Here is a 21,489-nt window from a genome sequence, read left to right as displayed (position 1 = left end):
TTCATGCAAACGCTGTCTTCCATTATTTACTTTCTTATTACTTCTTCTTGCTTTATTCTTGATTATATATTCAGTTATGTTGTTGTTTTCCCAATGCAGAAGCCTTTGCTTTGCATTTCTTAGCACCCAAAACTACTACTGAAGACAATAGGGCATACCCCAAATATTGCAGCAGCTCTGCAGGTGAGATGTACCACAATACCATTTTAAAGACTGAAGTGCTTTTTTTTGAAGAAGCCAGAGTACATAATTGAACAGAGTTGCCGTCATTAAAATGTAATTAAGGTTGTGAAGCCCCTGAGCATCTTAAATTGTGGCGTGATACAATATTTATCAGGCTTCAGAACACATAATCACATCTATGGCCATTCAGCCACGTTTTGCTTTTTCACTAGGCAAGATTAACCCTCTGTCACAGTTTAATGCAGCTAAACTTACCACTTCTGTATGTGACACCTTAATAATTCTGAGGTGGAAGAGTAAGGACTAGAGTTGCACAGAAGACCAAGCCATTGAAGTGCCAAGAAAACACAGACTCTTAAGCATTTGTTTAGAAAGATGCTTTATTTTTTGTTGTTAATGAATAATGGAGTGAATATAAAATTCTGACAGGCATAATTCTATTGAATAATTCTGATACCGCAATCTACAGGTGACTCACAAGCAACAAACTGATTGATGTTAAGTTTTATGCAGGAAATAATCTTTTAAAAGCTAGGAAAAAAGGTAAATGTGTAATTCATATGGCTAATATTTGAGGTATTTTGAAGGCAAGTTCACACATTTCCTGTGAGTGTCTGCATGGGTTAAAAAAAAAATACAAATGACCTTCAGTTAAAAACTTGGCAACTATTTAAAATTCTACTTCTAAATTTAACTTTGTCATGTATGCTTATTAAGAATATAATTCATCGCCTGGGAGTCTGGTCTGAAATACCAGTATCTATCATAAACACTGGACAATTTTTCAGTGTATCTCCTTTCAGACATTGGCACAGTATCAGCTTCAATGACTAGGTCAAATTCAGGTGTTGGCAAATGACACCATGGGCTTTAATGACAGATTCGTGAATCTGCTGATGAACATATACTACTGTGGTTCAAATGAGTTATGAATATTTTGATTTTCTGTCACATTAAGAAGTTGAGTCAGAAAGGTCTTGTGAACTGTACCTAACTCAGAACAAAACAATGCCACCCTTACACGCGGAGGCCTTAATTAGCTGTTAAAAGTTCTGTCCTAAGATTCTCTATTTTGTTTGTTTTTCCAGGTAGGGAAGACTTGCTCTGGAGGGGAAACAAATATAGTCACCAACATATTTTTCCTTAGAAATAACAGTCTGTAAACAGAGCAGGTTTTTAACATTAGAAACTCGGCATTGTTTAACAGATTTTTGCATGCTATGATGTTACTTGTTATACTTTCATTTGTCATACATAGCACATGCATGCAGTAAGGTTTGTGTTGCTCATCAGTCAGGAGATGAACACAGACACAGTCTGTCTGTCTAAGCCAGACAATGGAGATCAAATCCAAAATTCCTTCCAAATTTAAAAGCAGGAGCTTCAAAATGAAGCAATTTACCCAATAGCTCAACAGATTGAGGACTACAGATGCTACTGCATTTTAGAGCTGAAGACTCCACTTCCAAAGTTATCAATGCAGCTACCACCATTTCCACACAGTAGCTATAGCAGCAGTAGGAAAGAGAATTGTACCTGTTTTCCACAACGTAAAAATTGAAAATTTTGTTGGTTAGAGAGGCAAAAAAAATTCCTCTTAAAATGGTGGAAGACCTTACTAATTTCTTCCTAATCCTGCCCCTGCTGTTCCCTCAGATCATTGCTCATCTTCAGGTTGCCCTTTAGAGAGCAGCACGAGGCCCTCTTCGTTCCCTCACCCTCTGACTCCACAAGCTCAGCCATCAATGTGGGAGTTTCACAGGTTCTCCAGGCAATGCTTTCCAGCCCTTGGGTTGAAACCGGGAGGCACATACAAAAGCTTCCCGTGTTAGAGACATACTGGGAACCATTTGGAGCCATCATCAAGGAGAAGCTTAACAGATGGACAAAGCATAGGGGCATACAGGGGATGTGAAGTGTGTAACCGCTATCTAGACTACATATCTGAGAAGTGATTGCTTGTTTCTGAGGGGAGGTGGACTTGATAACACAGATCACTTTTTTCTGTGACTGCAATGCAGAAGTTTCTCTATGCTAATGTTGGCATTGACATTGAAATTGATGTGTGGCATTTAGGCAAGTCACTTAATCAATGTGTTTGTAAAATAAGGATAATAACATTTATTTGCCTGCCTGAAAAGGATGTGGTAAGGACAGACTAGTTAATGTTGTAAAATGCTATTTACTAGTAATTTCAAATATTATTATACTGCAGACTTAAACCCCTCCTTGACCGATAAATGAAATAGCTGAAGAACCAAATAGAAGCCTGAAACGTAAAGGTGATAGAGGTCTCAGCTAAAGTGGAGGTGGTTAATCCCCATTTCATTAGTTCATGGAGCTAATTATGCTTTAACTGAGGCAATAAATATCAAAAAAGTCTCGAGCATATACCTGCTCTTACTCAGAAACAGAATGAGGAGAAATATTGTGGGATTCAGATTTGATTCACTGTGTAATGTGCCACTGATAACGGGTCAAGGGAGGAGCTGGGTGCAACACAGAAAAATATGTGTTCAAAGCCTCTGTTCTGGGATGCAGGGGCACTCAGGTGTCCTGAGAGCAGGAAGAGCACTGCAGGTAAGACAGAACTAGATGCATCATTACCATTTTCAACCCAATTAACATCCTTGCTCTTCAGGATTAAGTAAGGTCTGTAAATTGCCTTTTAGGTATGGCAGGTTAAAAAAAAAAAGGAAAAGTCCTGAGGGTGAGAAGGATGAATATAATACTGTAGAGTAGCATGAAGTAGATGAAGAAATGAACTACAGTAAACTGGCTTATCTGTGAGCTGTGCCTGGCGAACTCTTCTGAGGCCTCAGACTGCCACCACTTCTCCCACAGATGTTTCTCAGAGAAGGGAGGAATATAAGCTGGTTGCCTAGGGTGGCTAAAGGATCAGGTCCTCCAGAAAAATTCCTTTTTGCCACCTGTAATGCTACCAAGAATCATCCCATTAAAAACAATCATGCTGAGTTAACGCAGCAGTTAAAATAAACAGCCTTAGGTTTTTCTACAACTGTAGTGAAGGGTCATAATTTGATCCTTCCTTATCCTGAGTGAAAGCCAACCAGCAGGATAAGTGCCTCTATTAGAACGTGGGGGGATATCTGCTTCATTAATATTACATGTATCTCAGTTTAACTGCTTGATATTTTCATGATGAATTTGCTTGAAATTAATCAAAGAATCAAGGAAGCAGGGAACCAGACTGTGATTAGTGATATTTCCAATAACGGATCAGGAGTTATGAAAAGAGAAATGGTGGACTTGTTAACTGAGGGATGACCCACTTTGCCTACCTCCAGGTTACAGCCCTGCTTTCCCATTTTTAAGTTTTACAATCAAAACTCAGGGCAAACCCAGCCCAGGAAGGAGGTAGGTGGCTAGCATCTCCAGAGCAGCAGTGAAAAACACCGCGACGGGTGCTGAGCGGGGGACCCGTGACACTGGCAATACTGCTTGGCATACCAGCGGTGAGTCGACTTACTTCATGTATCGGAGTGGATAAGCTTTACAGCAAGATACAGGTGGAGAAACATTTTGCTGTTTTCTGTAAAACAGTTCTAGGAGAGATTGTGAGTCACTGCACACTGGTCTACTACCCAGAGAGAAGTGTCATGCAGAGGCAAATCGTCGTTTGGCTTACCGTGTTAATAAGGTTAGAAACAAAGAGATGCCTCTTTGGGGCTTGAACAAAAAGTGGTAGCTGTAGGACATTCAAACTAGAAAGAATCAAATGTACTGAAATCCAGCCATTTAAGGGACTCAGTTCTGAGAAGGAGACTTAAATGCAGAAATAAAGAATACGGGACGCTGTAGGCTCATCAGGTTTAAAGGACAGCATCTCAGGGGAGTTCTGCTACAGTAGTCTGTGGGCAGAGCCCTGTCACTCAGAAAGACTGTGCACTGAAGAGATTAGGTAGAGACAAGGTCCAGCAACTGCTCTTGTCCCATAGGAGACAGCACTACTGGATATAAAGGCACTGCTATCTGCCAGTCAGTGAATGCTGAAAAATACTTCTGGGAATATTTGGTCAAATTGGTAAAAGAACATGCTCAGTAATTTACTGTTTCTTTTGGGTTTTGGTGATCGCATTTTAAATGACTGTCTGAGAAAAATCACTCAAACCAGCATTTGAACTAGCCATGACAAAACGTCTAGCACCAGCAATGTGCTAAGTATCCACAGCAAACAGGAATATCATGCAAGTTTAGTCAAAACAAGCCAAAGGAACTCAAATTTCCAGATATGAATGCTAGTCCCAGGTTATCTGTGGAATTCCTTCAGACCAAAAATAATGCAGACAAGATTTCGAATTCATAGAAAAGATTTTAAACAACTGGAGAAAAAGTTTCTAAAAGAATTAATGCTTTGTATTTCCCTTCAATACCAGAGTCAGTCACAGTTAAGTATTTGAATAATTGTCATATTTTTTATTAGGTTTTTGTTGAAAAATTGGCCATGTTCTAATAAGATAGTATGAATTCTTATTAAAAGCATGAAAATAAAGCATTGTAAATTATGCATTACTACTTTTTTTAACTATTCTTCATCTCTGCAGCAGCAGTGGTGGCCATTTTCTTTGAATAACAGACTTCTTAGCTAATCTTCCTCTCCCGAATTATGCCGAGATTGTTTATTTAGCATTTTTTGCTCTAGTACCGTGTGCTTAGAAGGTACACTGAAATCTTTCTTCTGTACTTTGTTGCTTTGTGACAATAATGACCTAGAGATCCCTGTTCTATTGGAAAAACTCTATAGAAGGATTGCACTTCTTACTAGGAACAGTGGATCCTTAACTGGATCTTAGACAAGCACTGTGACTATCCAGTGCTCGGTAGCTTCTTGTTTGCCTTGCAACTTTGGCAGTTATCCTGAAGTCACACATTTGGCAGTTCATAAACTCTAGACATCCATCTACAGACACTTTAGAGAAAATGAGTATCTTATTTCAGCAGCTGAAAGGAAAGTCAAGTAAGGGTGCATATATTACTAATTTCTTAGGGATATATTTTACTCACAGTGCACTGCGCTCTGGGAGGCGGGTCAAAAAAAATTATTTTAGATTGAATGGAAGAAGGCATTGTAGCATACATCTTAAACTGTGGTTACACAGTGATACTCTCAGCGCTGGGGCAGAGAACATGGGAAAGGGTAAGGGTGCTCCTGTGGAAACAAAGAGACATAGATCTGGTGATGTACATACAGATCTGGTGATGTACATATTCTCTAGCCCTTCTTCTTTACCAAGAGTTTTCCATGTGTATTGTAGGAGAAAAGGAGTGTTTTGCCTCTGCCTTCAGGCCACAGGTGTCCCTGGCACTGCTCACCTCAAGTTCTAAGGTTCAAGCACACTAGTAAGTTTTCTTACTAAGGAGTCTTCTGCTATCAGTGACATTGCTGCAAAGCCAGTAATTCAGCAGTGGGTCATATGAGGTCCAGAACAACAGTGGATCAAATAATGTGAGATTACTGACTCAAAAATTCTATGTTCAATTCAAATTCTCTCTAAAAAGAAATAGGTGCTGTTTTGCTTAGAACAGAACCATATATTTTTACAAAATCTTGCCCCGCTTCCCTTGTTTTTACTTCATTGGACCTAGTTATTCCAGGCAAGTGACAGTTTTAATCAACAAGAAACTCAGTTTTCATTGATACAGCAATGTCATTCTGTCAGCAAAGATAAATTCACTGAGTGTTATGGTAATTAATATGTACATTGGAAAAAGAGACATTCCATCCACCTTTAATGAGCTATTCTTAGCACTAAAAGTATTTCCTAACCCGTGATAGGAGAAGGAGATTTAACCTTACCCTGTCAAGCGTAACAGCTAGACCAAAAGTGTTACAAGAGGGGGAATTCCAAGGCATCTCAATTATACAGCACCACATGAAATAATTATATTTGGTTACCCTTTAGAAGGATATGTTCTTAAGGGATAACTTTTACATACTGCTCCTCCAGACATCCTGACTGTGCTGCTTTTGATTTTTAAATAGCTCACACAGCTATAACCTCTGCATATTATCTCTAACTATGAATGACAGTATTATAGTTACATGCAAATACCATATTCTGGGAAGACTTTTTTTTTCTTAACTAACCAGGATTACAATGCAAGACAAAAGAAATTAAAGGCTTTGTTGAATTTCTCTAACATAATGGAAAGTTGTCAGAGAAGATTTTTTACTTTTTACTAATAGAGCTAATACACAATGCAAAAGAATTTTTGAAAAGAAGAGAATAAAACTAATCAAACCTCTTTCAGTTAATATGCAAACTTGCACTCAAAGCAGTACATAAAATACATTAACCTGAAAGGCAAAATGTACCAGATTCAAATTAATAAAAAGGCTTGTTTTCATGTTTCTGAGTATTGAATAGGTTATAAAATGAATGTAATTTACTACAGAAATACAACGGAACCCACCTCAGTTCCCCACGATTGTGTCAGTGTTGAAAGAGGTCTTGATGTTTATGAAAAATTGGTCCCCAACATCATGTGAGCAAGCAGGACAGATGCTAAAAGCTGAAATACTTCAGTTTATTCTAAAGCTGAAAACCTGACTAATCGTTTAAGTTAAACTTGCAAAACATTTCTAGATTTAAGAAAAACAGTAGACAACAGGTGACAGTTTTTCTTATTGTTGGCTTTTTTTTTTTAATACAAATATCTATACTTCATTCTATAGAAAGGAAATTAGAAAAACAAGAAACAACATATGGCAGTTATTCTTCTGTTGTTGGCAGTGCTGTTGGTTTTTTACAGTTATGAATACCCATGCTTCATTTTACAGAAAAGGAATGGCTCCTTGTGCAACTCCTTACAAAACCAGGGAAATATTCTGATGACACTTGTATCTCGTATTCCATTTCTGCCGCTTTACCAACATGCAATGAGATAACGGAGGAACCATAAAGCCTATCTCCTCCATCAGCATGGGGCTCAATTTTCTTCCATGTAACTTTAAATTCCTTAAGGATATCAATGCCACATGACTTACTGTAAAAAAAAAGAGGGAAAAAAATTACATTAAAACAAAAAAGAGCTGGAGAAGTGATAGGGAGAAGATAAATATGCAAGGAAATAAAGCAGCAAAAAAACCTAAAAAAGAGCATTAATTTGGCAGATGACAAATTTAATAAAGGCAATATTTATAAAAACAGAGCTAGCATGAAAATTCCCCAAACATGAAAAGAATTATATGGGAGAAATCAGCTGAAAAGTTTTATTTCAAGCAATGTAATACAACTCAAACACAAAGTTCTTCAGAAGTCTTCATGTAAATCTTATTCAATGCTACAAGTAACCCAGCAATTTGGACATAAACAGGAAAAATCATAGTGTTAATAACTTGTAGTAGTGCTAGAGTGGTTTCAACCTACCAGAGTATACATTTTTGGCAAGCACAGATGCAAGATTAAAAGCAATTTCGTTCATTTAAATATACAAAGAATGTGTATGGTATTTTATAGTGCTAGGAAAAAGATAAGAAATAAACAGTTGGTCTTGCTTTTTCCTCACTTTCAGGATGTCTAATACATGTCCTCATTAGTCAGCCCTTTTAAATGTTAGGTATATTGTATGACTTAAGCCAGACTGATATTCACCATGAGTGTCTTTTAATGGTATGATTGGAATAACAATTTGATTGTACAGGAGGTTATGTTCCTTGAGCACTCGAGGTTTTCCAGATGACAGGAACGTAGTCACAGTTCACAGAAATCAGATGTATGTACAAAAAACAAACCAGTGACGATGTGAGTATATTTTGAAATGACAACTGATCAAAAAATAAAGGAAATAATAGAACACAGAACTCAGAAGGATGACTGAGTTTCTGGCATTATGGAACACATGCGATATGAATACAAAGAAAATTTTGGTGGATACTGCTAAATTATGTGCTTTTCAGTCAGACACACAAGTAATTTAAAGTAAGGGAAGCTAAAACATCCTGTGTAAAATCACATAGGTAATACTTGCCCTTAAGTTCTGCAGAGGAAGATTTTGTGTTCATAGGATGATGGTCCTGATTTAGAGAATGACTCAGCTCCCAGGATAGAAACCTTTGTGAGTTTTTCTTGTCCATGTGTTGAAACAGATGACAACACAGGAGTTACTGAAGAGACAGCTGAAGGAGTGCATAGGTCGAAAAGCCACAGATAATTCATGAACTGTAAGAGCAATTCAGTATTTTAACTGTGTGCAGCTGAAACAGCAGAAGGAGGAAATAGAACAAACAATTCTAACAATTTGGACAATGATCTTATGAATGAAGAAATCTCTTCATTTGCATAAATTAATGCCTGAACTGCAAATGGTAGAAGAGCCAGATAATGACCAATAGAAAAATGTCAGGAGAGGACTTAGTGTGGTCCGTGAGACTGAGTTTTAATGGGGGTAAGACATGAAAGACTTTTGAAAGGATTCCTTCTTTATAGTGTACTAATATGGCTGGTATTTGACTACTACCGACCTGACTGACCAGAGACAGCGAACTGTATCACTGATAAAAAAAATGTTAAATTTATACAAGGTTGATGTTAAGGCAAAAATATATATCTATAACAATAATCTTGCCTAAAACACTGTGTTATGAGTCAGTGATGACACAAAGTAAATGGCAGATGGGTTCCAGAGACTCGGTATTCCTAGTGGTCCATGTATTGTCATTTATCCTACCACAATTATTCATATTTCAGATTCTTTGAGGAAAGAGAGCTGGAATAAAACAAGACATAAAAATATTTGTAATTTTTCAGCAGGACAAAGCATTTTGAATACTTAAGTATTTCTACAGCATATTTATCTAAGAACAGTTGGTTAATGTAAGAGAGTAGCGCACAATCAGCTGATTTGCTTATGGCCCCAACAGTCATAGATATAAGGCTTTTCATAACCTGTGTCAGAATTTTAACATAAATTTGGCAAATTCTGCAAAACCAGAACAAATTGGAAGAGATACTAGACTCAAGTTTTTTATATTCCATATTGACAAACTACTAAATTGCAAGCAGACTGTAAAATGGGCCTTTGTACTGCAACATTATAAATGTTCATGATGTCTTCCATTTATAGATGCTTTACTCGAGTAGCTAAATGACAAATTTGAACTTAACAATGCAATGACCTCCAGTTTTATACAGCTCTGCTGACTATGTATTTCAGCAAAACTACTGTGAATTTCAAAAATCAACCACTGCTCTGTAACCCATCTCCTGGATGCTCCACTAAGGAATTACAGTTTTATATTGCTGAAACTACTGATTTTAGTAGAGTTAACGTTTGCATAATAGTGGAATAAAATTGCAGAGGATGGCAGATATCTGCTGAGAGCCCTGGAGTAAAGATATTGTGCAATATTCAAACTAGCTGGGAATAAATGAGAGGGAAGCAGATGGTGTAAGGAACAAGTTTAAAAATAAAACCAAACGTACCTAAGACTGAGGAATGAGAACCCCCCAACACAAACATCATTGTTCTTCTTGTGAAGACCTCAGGGGCTGATGACTTGTCGTAAAGCAAGCCCGCTCTCTCGTCTGCATCGGGAAGACTTAAACTGCCAACCTCAGGACCTAGAGACACACTGGAAAGGTGACGATTACATTAGGAAAGTGAGGCTTTTCTACATTAATCAGATAATTTGGACTGTTAGAATATTTACTGGACTAACAGTAAATTCACAGCACTATGTATATGGTGTAGTACACAAGATTTGAGTGTAACAAATCAGTGGAGAATGTGGGCAAACCCTTCTGTGACTCCTTCCCGTATGTTGGTGAGCAACAAACTCTCTGCAATAACTTCTGTAGATGGAAGCCTACGGTCATCATAGAAGACCAGGAATGCAGTAGGTGTACATTCCTGTATCCTGGCAGGTATCTAATTTACAGTAAAACAAATTAATTTTGGGCAGCCCAGGTGATTCAGGATCACTAACGATCCGAGGAAAGCAGAGAAATGGTAGTTGCATCGCTCTATGATCTGGCTACGACTCACTCCAGGCAAACTTTGCCTGGCTAGTGGCAGTCTCTGTGATGGAAGATGACAGTTTGCTGAAAATCTGAGAAAGAGGAGAAAACAGATGGCAGTCAGAGCAATCTAATGATAGGTGGACACTGGATGGAGGCCCAAAGTTTGCTGACACTTCTTTTAAAAGCCTCTGATCATAGTCCTAGGTGATCAGATCTCTGCCTCTGCTCCCTTCTCATGACCCAACTGAGTAGAGACTTTGTTTTTATTATGGCTTATCTGTAAAGGATAAAATCAGGTAGACTGACAGGGGAATCAAGGAAGTAGAAAACCAAGTCCAGCCCCTCACTAGACATGCCCACTCTGCTCCTAGAAACATCCATCCTCCTCTCCTTTTTAGAAGAAATGGCTGAGCTGAGGGAATGGCATATTCAGCAGGGACTAAGTCTTTGAGGTACAGATTCTTGCAAATCAGTCAGTTCCTGCAGTAGCAACTGCCTACTATGAGTGGATATATAACACTATATGAGCTTTAAAAGGAAGACTAGAATTTGAAAGATCAATCATCTGGATGGTCACAAGCCAAAAGAAAGCAGAGATATATTAGAAGCAGAAAAAGTTGTCAGGCTCAGTTCAAAGTTTTGTGTATGGTAGAGATGGACAAGCCTTGAATTAGGACCAGAGTGCATTTAAAGAGCTGTAGTGGATGTCATGGACACAAAAATGTATTTAGTTTTAGGGCCTATAGATACTGGCACAGTATGGAATGAGCTAGCAACCCATATGAGGGAAGAAGTGATCTAGGGGACACTACCTAATAGTAAACAAGAAAAACAAAAAATGCGTGAGAGTGTATGACTTAGAAGCTGTAAAAACTGCCATTTTTGTCAGCATTCACTCTCAAATATTCTTCTTTGGTAAAAGTGGCAAAAGGGGGATAACAAAGTAATAAGCAGAAAAGTAGTCCATGCACATATGCAGTGGTAGGAAATAGTGTAGTAAGAAAACAGTCAGACGTAGCACAAACACGCACATGGAAACAACGCAAAAGAACTGGGGAAGAGATGCAGTACTGGGACAGTATTTCCAACAAGCCCCCTACTGCATCACTAACTGAAGACTGGCATAAGGAAAAAGGCAATTAACTGCTTATGCCTCACCTTTACAGACACCAAAGTACAATCTGATCACTGGGGATGGCATGCCATCCCGGTGGAACTATGGGACAAGTGGAAAATGAAGAGCCTGAGAAGATAATATAATGCAAAAAGATCGAATATTTGGCACAGGCTGTGATCTGTGCAATCCAGAAGGCTATTTGACTAAGCAAGCAGAAGAGAATGAAGTACTAACAAAGAAAGAAGGTGAATATTCAAGCAGGAGAAACCAGAACTTCTGTGAGAAGTGTGACTGCTGATGCATACATCCTGTTGCAGGAGCTGATCACACAAATGTGAGAAATATCTGCACTGAGTGGCTGGTTAAACTGAAATCAGATTGGGCAGTGATATCAACCATTTCTTGAGTAGGATTAGGTGACTGAATCTAACATCCAGGGAGAATTTTGAGAGATAAACAAAAGGCTCCATGAGATATCAAAAAGGAAGGGTGTTTGAAACTGAGGAACACTGACTGAGAGCCATTAGCCTTTAAACTATTCAAATGGAATTGGGATCACATTAACTGGGAAAACCAAAGGTTACCCATATAATAAATACATGATTGTAATTAATATCTTACAGTGAAAAATCATCTATAATTGTAAAGATTGCTATTTGAATTAAAATATAAACATTTAGCTGTTTGTTAAAAAGAGATGGAACCAAAGCTAAACAAAAACAGATGGAGGATTACTAAAGTTATCTAATAATACAAAGTAAATTTTCTTACTACGTAGTAATGAAGTAGTTGTTTCATTACTATGTACTTCAACATAAAGTATTCAGGAAACAGAAATGCAGCTAATTAACCTGGATATCCTCAGAAACTCATACTGAGGGAGGTGCTTTAGCCTGGATAACTAAGATTATTACTTATAATATTGCTTATTTTATCTTCCACAGATAGCATAGTATAAGCAATCCCTTCCAAATGTATGCACACTGTAAGCTGCATATCGCTTAGTTTTCTTTACTGTGTATTTTTATTATGATACATGCACATAGGAAAAGTGAAAGCCATATTCCTTTTCTTCTAATTCAAATGCCATGGCTGAGTTTAAGAACAAGAGCAAAATATGAACCTAGGTAATAAAAGACAAAGGATCCAACCTAACAGATTCATCTCCAAGCAAGAGAAAACCTGTTTCTCTGTGTGAAGACAGATGTACTTCCTACTAACCTATGCATATCTATGTTCCGAACAAAAATGTGTGTCTGTGTGTATGTGTTTGTCTTGGATGAAGCTTTCTACATTTATAAAATATAGAATTTTGAGTGCTCTAAGAAGAAAAGGTGAATCACTGAGTTATAAAAATATTTCCTATGGAAAACTGTATTGCATCCAATACAATCACCTATGGCAATAGATTGCACACCTGGAAGTGTAGCTCTGTATCATTGGGATTGTAAAGACTGAACCTTCATTTATTGTACTGGGGATATTTTAAGACATATAAAAAATGGTGGAAATCAGGGGTCCTTAAGCTGACAGGGTATCAAAATGTTACTTATGTTTATAATACATAACCTTGCATGATTATTCAACTAGACCTGATCAGGTAACTTTGGAGATCTATAGCTATAGCATTTCTGAGATGAGAGAGGTGCATTTATGAAGATGGATTATTGAACATGATAGATGTACTTCATAGTCTCTTTAGGCAGATTCCAGAAAAACAACAGCTCAAGACATGCATTACATATGTAAGGATATTAGTTTTCAATGTCTTGACAATTGATTACATCAGAATTTGACCGAGATGTCATTATGAAATTGCTACAGTCATGCCATTATCTATGTAGGATTCAGTTATGTTCATATACATCCAGAAATCACTGTGAACTACCTCATAGTGTGTAACATGCCCAATGATAGGCACACATGCAATGTAAAGATACAAATTACATCATCACCTTAAAAGTAAGACTATAGTCTCCGACATCTACAGAAACCTCAACTTAGCTTTTACACCCTACAGTTGTAATTTTAGTTGTTATACTAGCTTTGGTGATTGTACAATGGTTATCCATTATTATACCCTCAGACCCTTAAGTGTTATCATCACACAAGACCACACCGGAAAAAATGATTGTTTTGCAGAGCCATCACTCAGTCTTGTTAAGAAGCCTTGAGTCATAGGAGAGTTTGCAACCTCTCTGCTGGACTCATGTAACGATTAGCCTGTGTTTAGCAGACCATCTATCAACAATGGGAATTTTAGCCTGGTACGTGTGATTTTTTGCCATTGCCATTGCTTGCCTAGTGCCTCTGCGACTATTGCCAAACTCATGTGGGCTTGTGTCTGTGAGTGCCGCTGAGGGAAAGGATTTGACAGCCCCAGGCAGTCCTTGCATGACCTACAGCGTCCTTTATGTCAACTGTATCTGGGAGAGGCTGTTGTGCAGTTGTCAGACTTCAGCTAGGAACCTCAAAATTGAGGAGGGAGACACCCACCCCTCCCATGAACATCAGGATGTGTGTGGCAAAGACCTCAGGAGGCCAATGCCTTGTCATAGCACATATGCCCCCATCTGCCTAAGGAAGACTTAAACTGTCAACCTTAGGACCTAGAGGCACACTGGGAAGGGAGGTATAGTATTAAGAAAAAATGCATAGGTGCTAGAAAGTTTTCTGTATAACAAGTTAAATTGCACTATTAATGAGGGTGGGGTTTTTTTTTCCATATTAATCAGATAATTTGGACAATTACACTGTTAAAACATTTACTGGACTAACAGTAAATTCTTAGTTCCATATATGGTGTTCTCTTCTGCCTATAGCAAAATTTTGAGTGTAGCACTAAGAAACTTATCCCTGTCCCGTCTTTCTGTTCATTCAAAACACTCCTGGTTGCACCTGAGAAATAATTCGGTCAACTGCTACCGACGGCCATTAAAAACTAAACCACAACTAGTGCTGCCAAGATCTAAAAGAATGTCTGCAGAAAGCATTCTGGACTTCGAAAGTTCTGCACTTTACACACAATTTGCACCGGAGTCACCTACTTTTACTGTGGTGAACTCAATACACATTGAAATTCATGAATGCGACTTAGGTACTCTTCTGCTTTTTGAAAGCTAAAATAGTTCTACACATACTAATGAATTTATATTGACAGAGCTGTCAGAGCATTAGCAGTGTGCATCTCCTCCTTTCTTCTCACCTCACTCGACCTCCCCCAGGATTAGACCTGTTACCCTCTGAACGAGTGTCTGGCAACCTCACTTTCTCTTCTGAGTAAAAGGCCAGAGTGCCCAAATGCCCGTAGTGTTTCAGGGAGGAACGTGAGACTATGCAACCAGCCTTTAAGAGACCTCCTAGATAAGATTATTTCTCAGGGATTTTAGGAAAGACCTGACAATGAACAGGAACACAAAATTGCTGCTGAAGCTGTGGTGTTTCATTCTTAATTCCAAGTGTATTGCATATAAACCATACAATATTTGGCTAGCATTAGTAAGTTGCTTGTTTAATAGCGATATATTGTTACAGAAGCCTGCTGCAATAACAGCAGGAATGTTGCTCTGGGACAACTGTTCTGGAGAGCTCAAGCTTCTTATTTCCTAAGTGTTAGACATAAATACACATTGGTAAGACAGAGGTGACACTTACCAAGTATGGTGGGTATGGCATTAGGGAGAGAGTCCCAAACGTTTTATGTTCTTCACCCAACACATAAACACATATGGAAATACCAGGCAATAGCAGTATTGGCAATTGTAGAAGGTTGTTACTATTGGCAGTAATTAATTTAAAGAAATACATATCGAAGGCGTAAATAAAACAGAGTATATACAATGTCCAAAAATATTATGATATTCCTAAAATTCTTCTGTATTTTGTATCTGTGAAGTGTTTCACAAATTCTTACTTGAAACTAAAGACTTTCTGCTAAATTAAATCCTTTTTTTTTAGCGAGACTCATAGGCATTTTCATAACAATTATTGTCCTACATCTGCTCATATTTTTTTATTTGGTATCACACTTTATCACAGTCTTGATTACTGTGTAAACAACTATGAAAGATACTTACATTTTCTGATACTCTGTTATACAAAATAAGGACACCAAATCATAATAATACTGCAATATTGTGAAAGCAAGAAGCAGCCATTATCTAGGACTTTCAGGTTGTTGGAATGTGTTTTCATTTTGCTCTCCATGGGAAGTGCAAATGGCATCCCCATCAACTGTACTTACTGGAATTTTGACAAGCCTGAAACTGGCTTTTTAGTATTTCAGATTGTACATTCGTTTTGATCTTTAAAGACGTGCTGTTATTTAAAGCTCCTGATACCATGACAGGGCAGAGGTAAGACCTTAAAAGATAGTCTCAATGAATACCTTACATTTCTTAAAAAAACCCAAACCAAAAATGAAACCCCCAAACCTATAAACTAATTAATGGATGTACTAACGGATTCTCAGAATGCTTGCTGCAATTTTCAAGGATATCTGCTTTGTTCTTTGTATGTAATCAAATAGTTGAATCCTTGCTAGAAGTGCAGGTTTTAATTATGGAACTGTGACATGCTGTTGAGGTCTAGCTTTGGCAGCAGATGTGCAACACTGACCATTTCTTTTCTCCTATGTGTCTCACCTTGGAGAATCCAAAGATAGGGATATGTAGCTTGTTTAATCTCCATTCCCAACGTTTGACCTGAGAAGTCTACCAAGATAAATGATAATTTTGTAAGGGAGGCATTTGTATTGGATCTGGATGACAACTGTGCAATTAATTTCTTATGGATTCTTGAACAAATGATAGGGTAAGTATGGCTGGCCAATGTGGCAAAATAAGCTAGTTTTCTTTCAAATTTTGAACTCCATTTTGTGTTTATGTACTGAACATGCAGAAACCAGTCCAAAGGTGTGAAGCTGCAATGTGTACCGTAACATGCTCAGATGTCCGACACCTCTATAAAGGACCCAGGGAACCCTTCAAGAATCCATTCTTCTGGATTAATGAAACATGAAACTTCTTGAAAAACTGCCTCTGTGCACAGGAACGCTTTTTCTTGATAGTGCCCATTGTGGGATCCAGTATAGGCACAGGAGAGAGCTCACATTCCGGTGTTTCTCAGTCCTTGGCCATAGACTACTTCTCATCTTTAAGATATCAAAATGTGCAACGGCAATTGCATGTCCATGCATCTCTCCACATGCAACCAAGCGAAGTGGGCCAACCACACCTAGATGTAAAAAGGCTTTCAGGAAAAGGAACTGGGAGGAGTTCTGCCCAGACTGAAATGACGACAAATCTTGGATATAGCCTTCAGGTGTTGAATTTAAACATACAAAGGACATGCCTTGTGACTTGTCACTTTGAGAGATCAGTAATTCTTAAATGTTCTCAACAGCAGAGTTAAAAAATATCTTGCTGTCTTTGGTACCTGCCATCTCTTCTCAGATGGATTAAACTAGGAGTCTATAGACTGCCCACAGCTAAAATGGAGCACAGCTGACGGAATAGGCTAATGAGTACTTTGTGGTACTTGGGACCACATTGTAGCATCCAGGTATGGATGTTTGGAATGCCCCATTTATGTCCATATTGGAATAAAAACTGGGCACACATCACCCTTGGCCGTTGCCCTCTTTCTCTCCCTGAAGGCTAGAAGGTAACTCCAGCAAACCCTCACCATATTCCTGCTCTGGGCAATGTGAGAACCAGCATGGCAGGAACCACACTGTAACTCATGTATGAGTTATCTATCTCATAGCTGTGGGATTGGGCAGTCTAGAAATTACCAGTAGTGCATGACAGCTATAGTGCAGAATCCTGTACCCCAAAGATGACTCTGACAGGTCTGTAAGCATCTTACAGAGCCAGGCCAGGACCAGGGACCAGGTCTGCTCTGAGCCACTTGGTTTAGAAGCACCTGGAGCTCAGGAACTGGCTCTGCAAGAGCCAGTCAAGGCCAGAGACCACACAGATCTGTTGTGGCTGAGATAGGAACAGACTTTATTGATGAAGGAGAATCTGAACCAGCGCCCTAATGAAATAACATTTTTTCCTAACCCAGTTCCTATAGTTTAACATCTCTGTCATCTTTTGCAAAATAAGTGCAAAATATTAGTGAATCAAAATGGAGGTACTGCATGACAAGAGTAGCCATTTTTCTTCAGTACCTTCTAGATCTTGAATGTTCTTTAATCCAAAACTTTGATTTCTATTTGAACTTTGCATATTTAAACAAATCTAAATTGATGTTACAATAATTGTAACTATACAGTTACTGCTCAGCACTGCTAGCAACATTGTAAAGTAGACATGACTTAAGCGTGAGCATCCTTTGAAAGCCTAGTTTAGAGCGGATTGATACACTCCAGCCTCAGTGGCAAGTGAGTGCCAGACACATGCCCTAGACACCACTCCTATGTGATCCACTGCTGTCCCCCAAAAAGAGCAGTTATTAACAAGCAGTCCTCCTCTTCCTATTTCTAGTGGCAGCAGCAGCTGCCAGCTTTGTATCAATCTCTGACAAATGCACAAAGATGCATTCAGCTGTTGGGACAATATTCATTGTCTGAACTGCCATTTTTGCCTGCAGGTAGAGGACTAAACGGCAGTGTCCTGAGAGCCAACCTCGGCCTTTGAGTCTCAGCTAGATCACGGTGTAATAGATGATCACAATAATATATGCCTCAGTATCTTTGAGTTACTTGTGACAAAGCAGGCAGGTAAAATCATGCCCAAGCTGTAAACTGGAACATGAGTAGATACAAATGGTACGGTTCTCAATTTCCCAGTTCACAGAGTGTTAGATATAGCATTTGGGCTTTGTCTATTATAGGGAGAGGGGCTATTTGCAAAATTCAACTTCCTGAGGTTCAAGGTTGCTTGGATGTGAGGCAGGATACTGTGTCATTTCTACTTAAAATCTTCCAAATGAAGGTTAAGAAGCGGTCCCTGTCTTCAGGGAGACGAAAATCACAGCTATATTCCTACTGTTTACACAAATTGCTAATGCTGATTTATAAATCTCTGTTTATGCCACACAGCTAATAACGGTGCTGTGAACTTGCTTGAGCTTCCTGACAATGACGAAAACCAAAGAGACTGTGCTAAGAGTGAAGCTCCTGTTTCCTATGCTCATAAATTCACAGGCTGCAGGAATTGCTCTCCTACCTCCACTTCAACAGCAGATGACCTCTCCAGTACCAAACACCTGGAAGCCCCAAAGCAGCAGCACAGGTTAACACATAACTATTGTAAAAAACCAGTTTCCTGGCTCTTGATAATCAGCTGGAATTTCTCTCCTTTTAGTTTGCTAACTAGTTAACTGTGAGAATGAGTGACACGTTCACGAAAGAACATGATGCACACAGTATGATGCCAAGAAGCAAGAATAAGAAGATGATAAGAGTTGTTAAACTTTGGTTTAGTACAGGCACAGGAATCACTGCCATGCAGAAATTTTGAGAAGCATAGGTAATTTTAAAAACAGATTTTCAGTCTCCAATGAGACTGAAGAAATGGTGGACACTGGGAAAAAAGAAATCCTGATCTATCAGAGCTGGATATGATAGGTAGTTCTGCTACAGCATAAATCCTAGTTCTTTCAGTAACCAAACAAAACCTGCTTGGACCTCCTGCTTGGGCAACTGCTATAGCAAACAGTATGAGTATTGTCCTACTCATTCTTAGGACAGGGAATACTTTTTGCACGCCATAAGGAGAAAAGGACAAAAGTACTTGGATTTTTACGTGTGTCGTTAGAAACTGCTGCAAGGAAAGAACTATAGTGTAGTTAAACATACACTGTTGATGAAACAAATCATTATGGAAACTTTCACTGTGGCCAATTTTGGGTAAAGTAATAAATGAACCGCTAGCATTCATTACATGCTGTGCTGTTTGTTAGTTATCTGGCAGACAGGAAGGGGAAGCAGCACGAAAATTCAGAGGAAGCCAAGATAGGGGAGATGAGTTACAAACTGAGGATAACAATTTAGGAGATGGTTGTGGAAACGAGGTAACGTATCTAGGAGCTGAAAAGTTTATAAACCATGGCTGAAAAGCATTCAAAAGAGGCCTCTAAATAAACGTTCTCACTACATGTCTAAACAAAGCAAAATTGCTGGACCTTAAATAAAAGTGCTAAATGCTGGCCTAGAGGCATGGTCAGGCTAGTGATTAGTTGCCTTGGATATTTGGTGGCCTATCCAAAAACGAGACATGCTGATATTAGGTCAAACTTCCACAGCAATCTACCTGTTCTATTCAGCATTTAGAGCTGCATTAGGATCAGCTGAATTAATCTTACTTTGTTTAGGATTCTTTATGTGTCCGGTTAAGCGACATTTTGCTGTACAGACACGGTGTTTATGAGAACTCATGGATGCCCCCGGAGCCTTGTTTTGCTGACCTTGTGTGTGAGTACGCCAGCACCCTATCAAACGGTCGAGAAATTTATTCCAGCGCTCACGATGACACCAAATCTGGTTGGGGGGGTGGTGGTGGTGGTGGTGGGTTTTTTTGTGTGTGGGAACGAAGAGCTCACCCGGCAGCAGACGCACTGAAAAAGACATCAAAGAGGCACTAAGAAAACAAACTGGGGACCGCCGAGCGACGGCAGACACCCCTCTCCTGCCGGCGCTGCCCTGCCCTGCCCTGCCCTGCCCTGCCGGGGAGGTCGGCTCCGACAGCTGCTTTTTTGGTTTCCTTTACTGACAGAGCACAGCTCGCTCCCTCACCTCACCGCCCAGCCCCGCAGCGGCGGCATTTCGCGTCGCCGCTCGGGGCTCCGCAGCGAGGGCAGCAGCACTCCCTCGCCTCAGGGGTGGCTCCGCCGGCGCCGCGGCCCAGGCCCGGCCCGCGCTCACCCGCAGGCCGCCGCCGCCGCCGCCGCCCGCCCCGACTCCCTGCACTGTTTTGAGGCGAACGGCTCTTTGACACTCCCCCCCCCGCCCCCCTTCCCGCTATTACCCCCCTGCGGGCAAAGAGCCGGCGCTGCGAAACCAAACCCCACGCTCGTCCGCGCCAGTGGGAGGCAGGGACAGGTGTGCCCCCAACACCCCTTCCTCGGCTCCCGCAGCCCCCGAGGCACCCGGAGCCCCGACACCGCCGCACCGGGCACCGGCGCGGGGGAAGTGGGGAGAGAACACGGCGCGGCGCAGCGCGGCGCAGCCCAAGCGGCTGGCACGGCGGGCGGGGAGGGGCGGCGGAGGCGGCCGCCTCCCGGCCCCGGCGGGCTGCCCCGGCCGGTGGGCGGCGCCGGGCTGTGAGAGGCAGGGGGCGCCTCGCCCGCCCGCCCCGGCCCCCCTCCCCGGGTGTATATAGCGGCGGCGCGGCGCGGCGCGGATCCCGCGGCGGGCAAGATGGCGGCCGCCGCCAGCACGCAACCCCCGCAGCCGCCGAAGCTGCCGCAGCTGCTGGAGCGGGACCCCTACCTGGCCCCCTTCGAGACGGACTTCCAGCGCAGGTACCGCCCCGGCCCGCCCGCCTGCCGGCGGCCGTGGCCTCCGCCGCGGGGAGGGGAGGGCCGCCTCGGCAGGGCGAGGGGCGGCGGGCGAGCAGGCGGCGACCGCCCGCCTCTGGGGGCGCCGGGGCGGGCGGGGGGAGCGGCGGGGCGGGCGGTGTCCCCTCCCCCCTCCCTCCTCCCTCCTCCCTCCTCCCCGTGGTGGCGGGGGCTGTCCCTCAGCCGGCTCCGGGGCGGCTCCGCTTCCCGCCCCGGCGGTGGCGGGGAGGGGGGGGGGGGCCGGACCCGGAGCTGGGGGTTTCGCAGCGGCCCTTCCGACGGAGGCGCCTCCACCGCGGGCGGAGCTGCCGCCGAGGCCCGGCAGGGCCTCCTGAGCCGAGCATGGCGCGCCGCTGCAGGGAGGCCTCCAGCGCGGGCCTCGTCGCCAGCGTTGTGGGCGGCCGTCCCGTCCCCCGCAGCCTCGCCGGCGCTTCAGGCGTCTTCGTTGTCCCCCTTGGGCCCGCCTGAAAGCGGCATCGCTTCGTTACGGCGGGGGGGGGGGGGGCTGGTTCACAGGCGAGCCTGGCCCTTGGAGCGCAGGCAGGTGCGCCGCGGGGGGAAGCGCCGTGGGCGCCTTGTGAAGGCGGTTAGCCGAGCCGCTGTTGCCAGTAAAAGTGTTTTTCACTCCGGCTGTGGTAACCTGTAAATAAACTGCTCCCGAATCGCTTCGTTCTGGAGAACTTTCCTTTAGGTGCATTT

The 21,489-nt window shown here is 41.5% G+C and overlaps 1 protein-coding gene and 1 long non-coding RNA gene across 6 annotated transcripts in view; one reads left to right on the top strand and one right to left on the bottom strand.

The window, feature by feature from the left end:
* Nucleotides 1–545: 545 nt before the first annotated feature.
* LOC128145320 (uncharacterized) lies at nucleotides 546–20,929 on the bottom strand. Of its 4 annotated transcripts, none has more exons than XR_008236428.1 (6): nucleotides 20,723–20,929; nucleotides 19,597–19,848; nucleotides 9,630–9,778; nucleotides 8,172–8,913; nucleotides 5,435–7,187; nucleotides 546–2,757 (listed from the first exon to the last, which is right to left on the bottom strand). It is a non-coding gene; the product is annotated as an uncharacterized LOC128145320 (long non-coding RNA). The 4 variants fall into 4 exon arrangements; XR_008236429.1 differs by having other exon boundaries at nucleotides 6,619–7,187; nucleotides 20,723–20,924; XR_008236426.1 differs by having other exon boundaries at nucleotides 546–7,187; nucleotides 20,723–20,923.
* Nucleotides 20,490–21,489, top strand: part of GBE1 (1,4-alpha-glucan branching enzyme 1) — a 173,454-nt gene continuing 172,454 nt past the window's right edge. The window contains exon 1 of one of the 2 annotated variants that reach the window (XM_052795218.1): nucleotides 20,490–20,754. In XM_052795218.1, coding sequence (XP_052651178.1) covers nucleotides 20,651–20,754 — 104 coding nt within the window. In that variant the 5' untranslated portion in view covers nucleotides 20,490–20,650. The remainder of the gene's footprint in view (nucleotides 20,755–21,489) is intronic. The other variant, XM_052795219.1, reaches the window with a different exon arrangement.

This window comes from Harpia harpyja, chromosome 8 (genome assembly GCF_026419915.1).
Source record: "Harpia harpyja isolate bHarHar1 chromosome 8, bHarHar1 primary haplotype, whole genome shotgun sequence".
Lineage (NCBI taxonomy): Eukaryota > Metazoa > Chordata > Aves > Accipitriformes > Accipitridae > Harpia > Harpia harpyja.
Note: the sequence above shows the minus strand (reverse complement) of the source record. Positions and strands in the feature narration are given on the sequence as shown.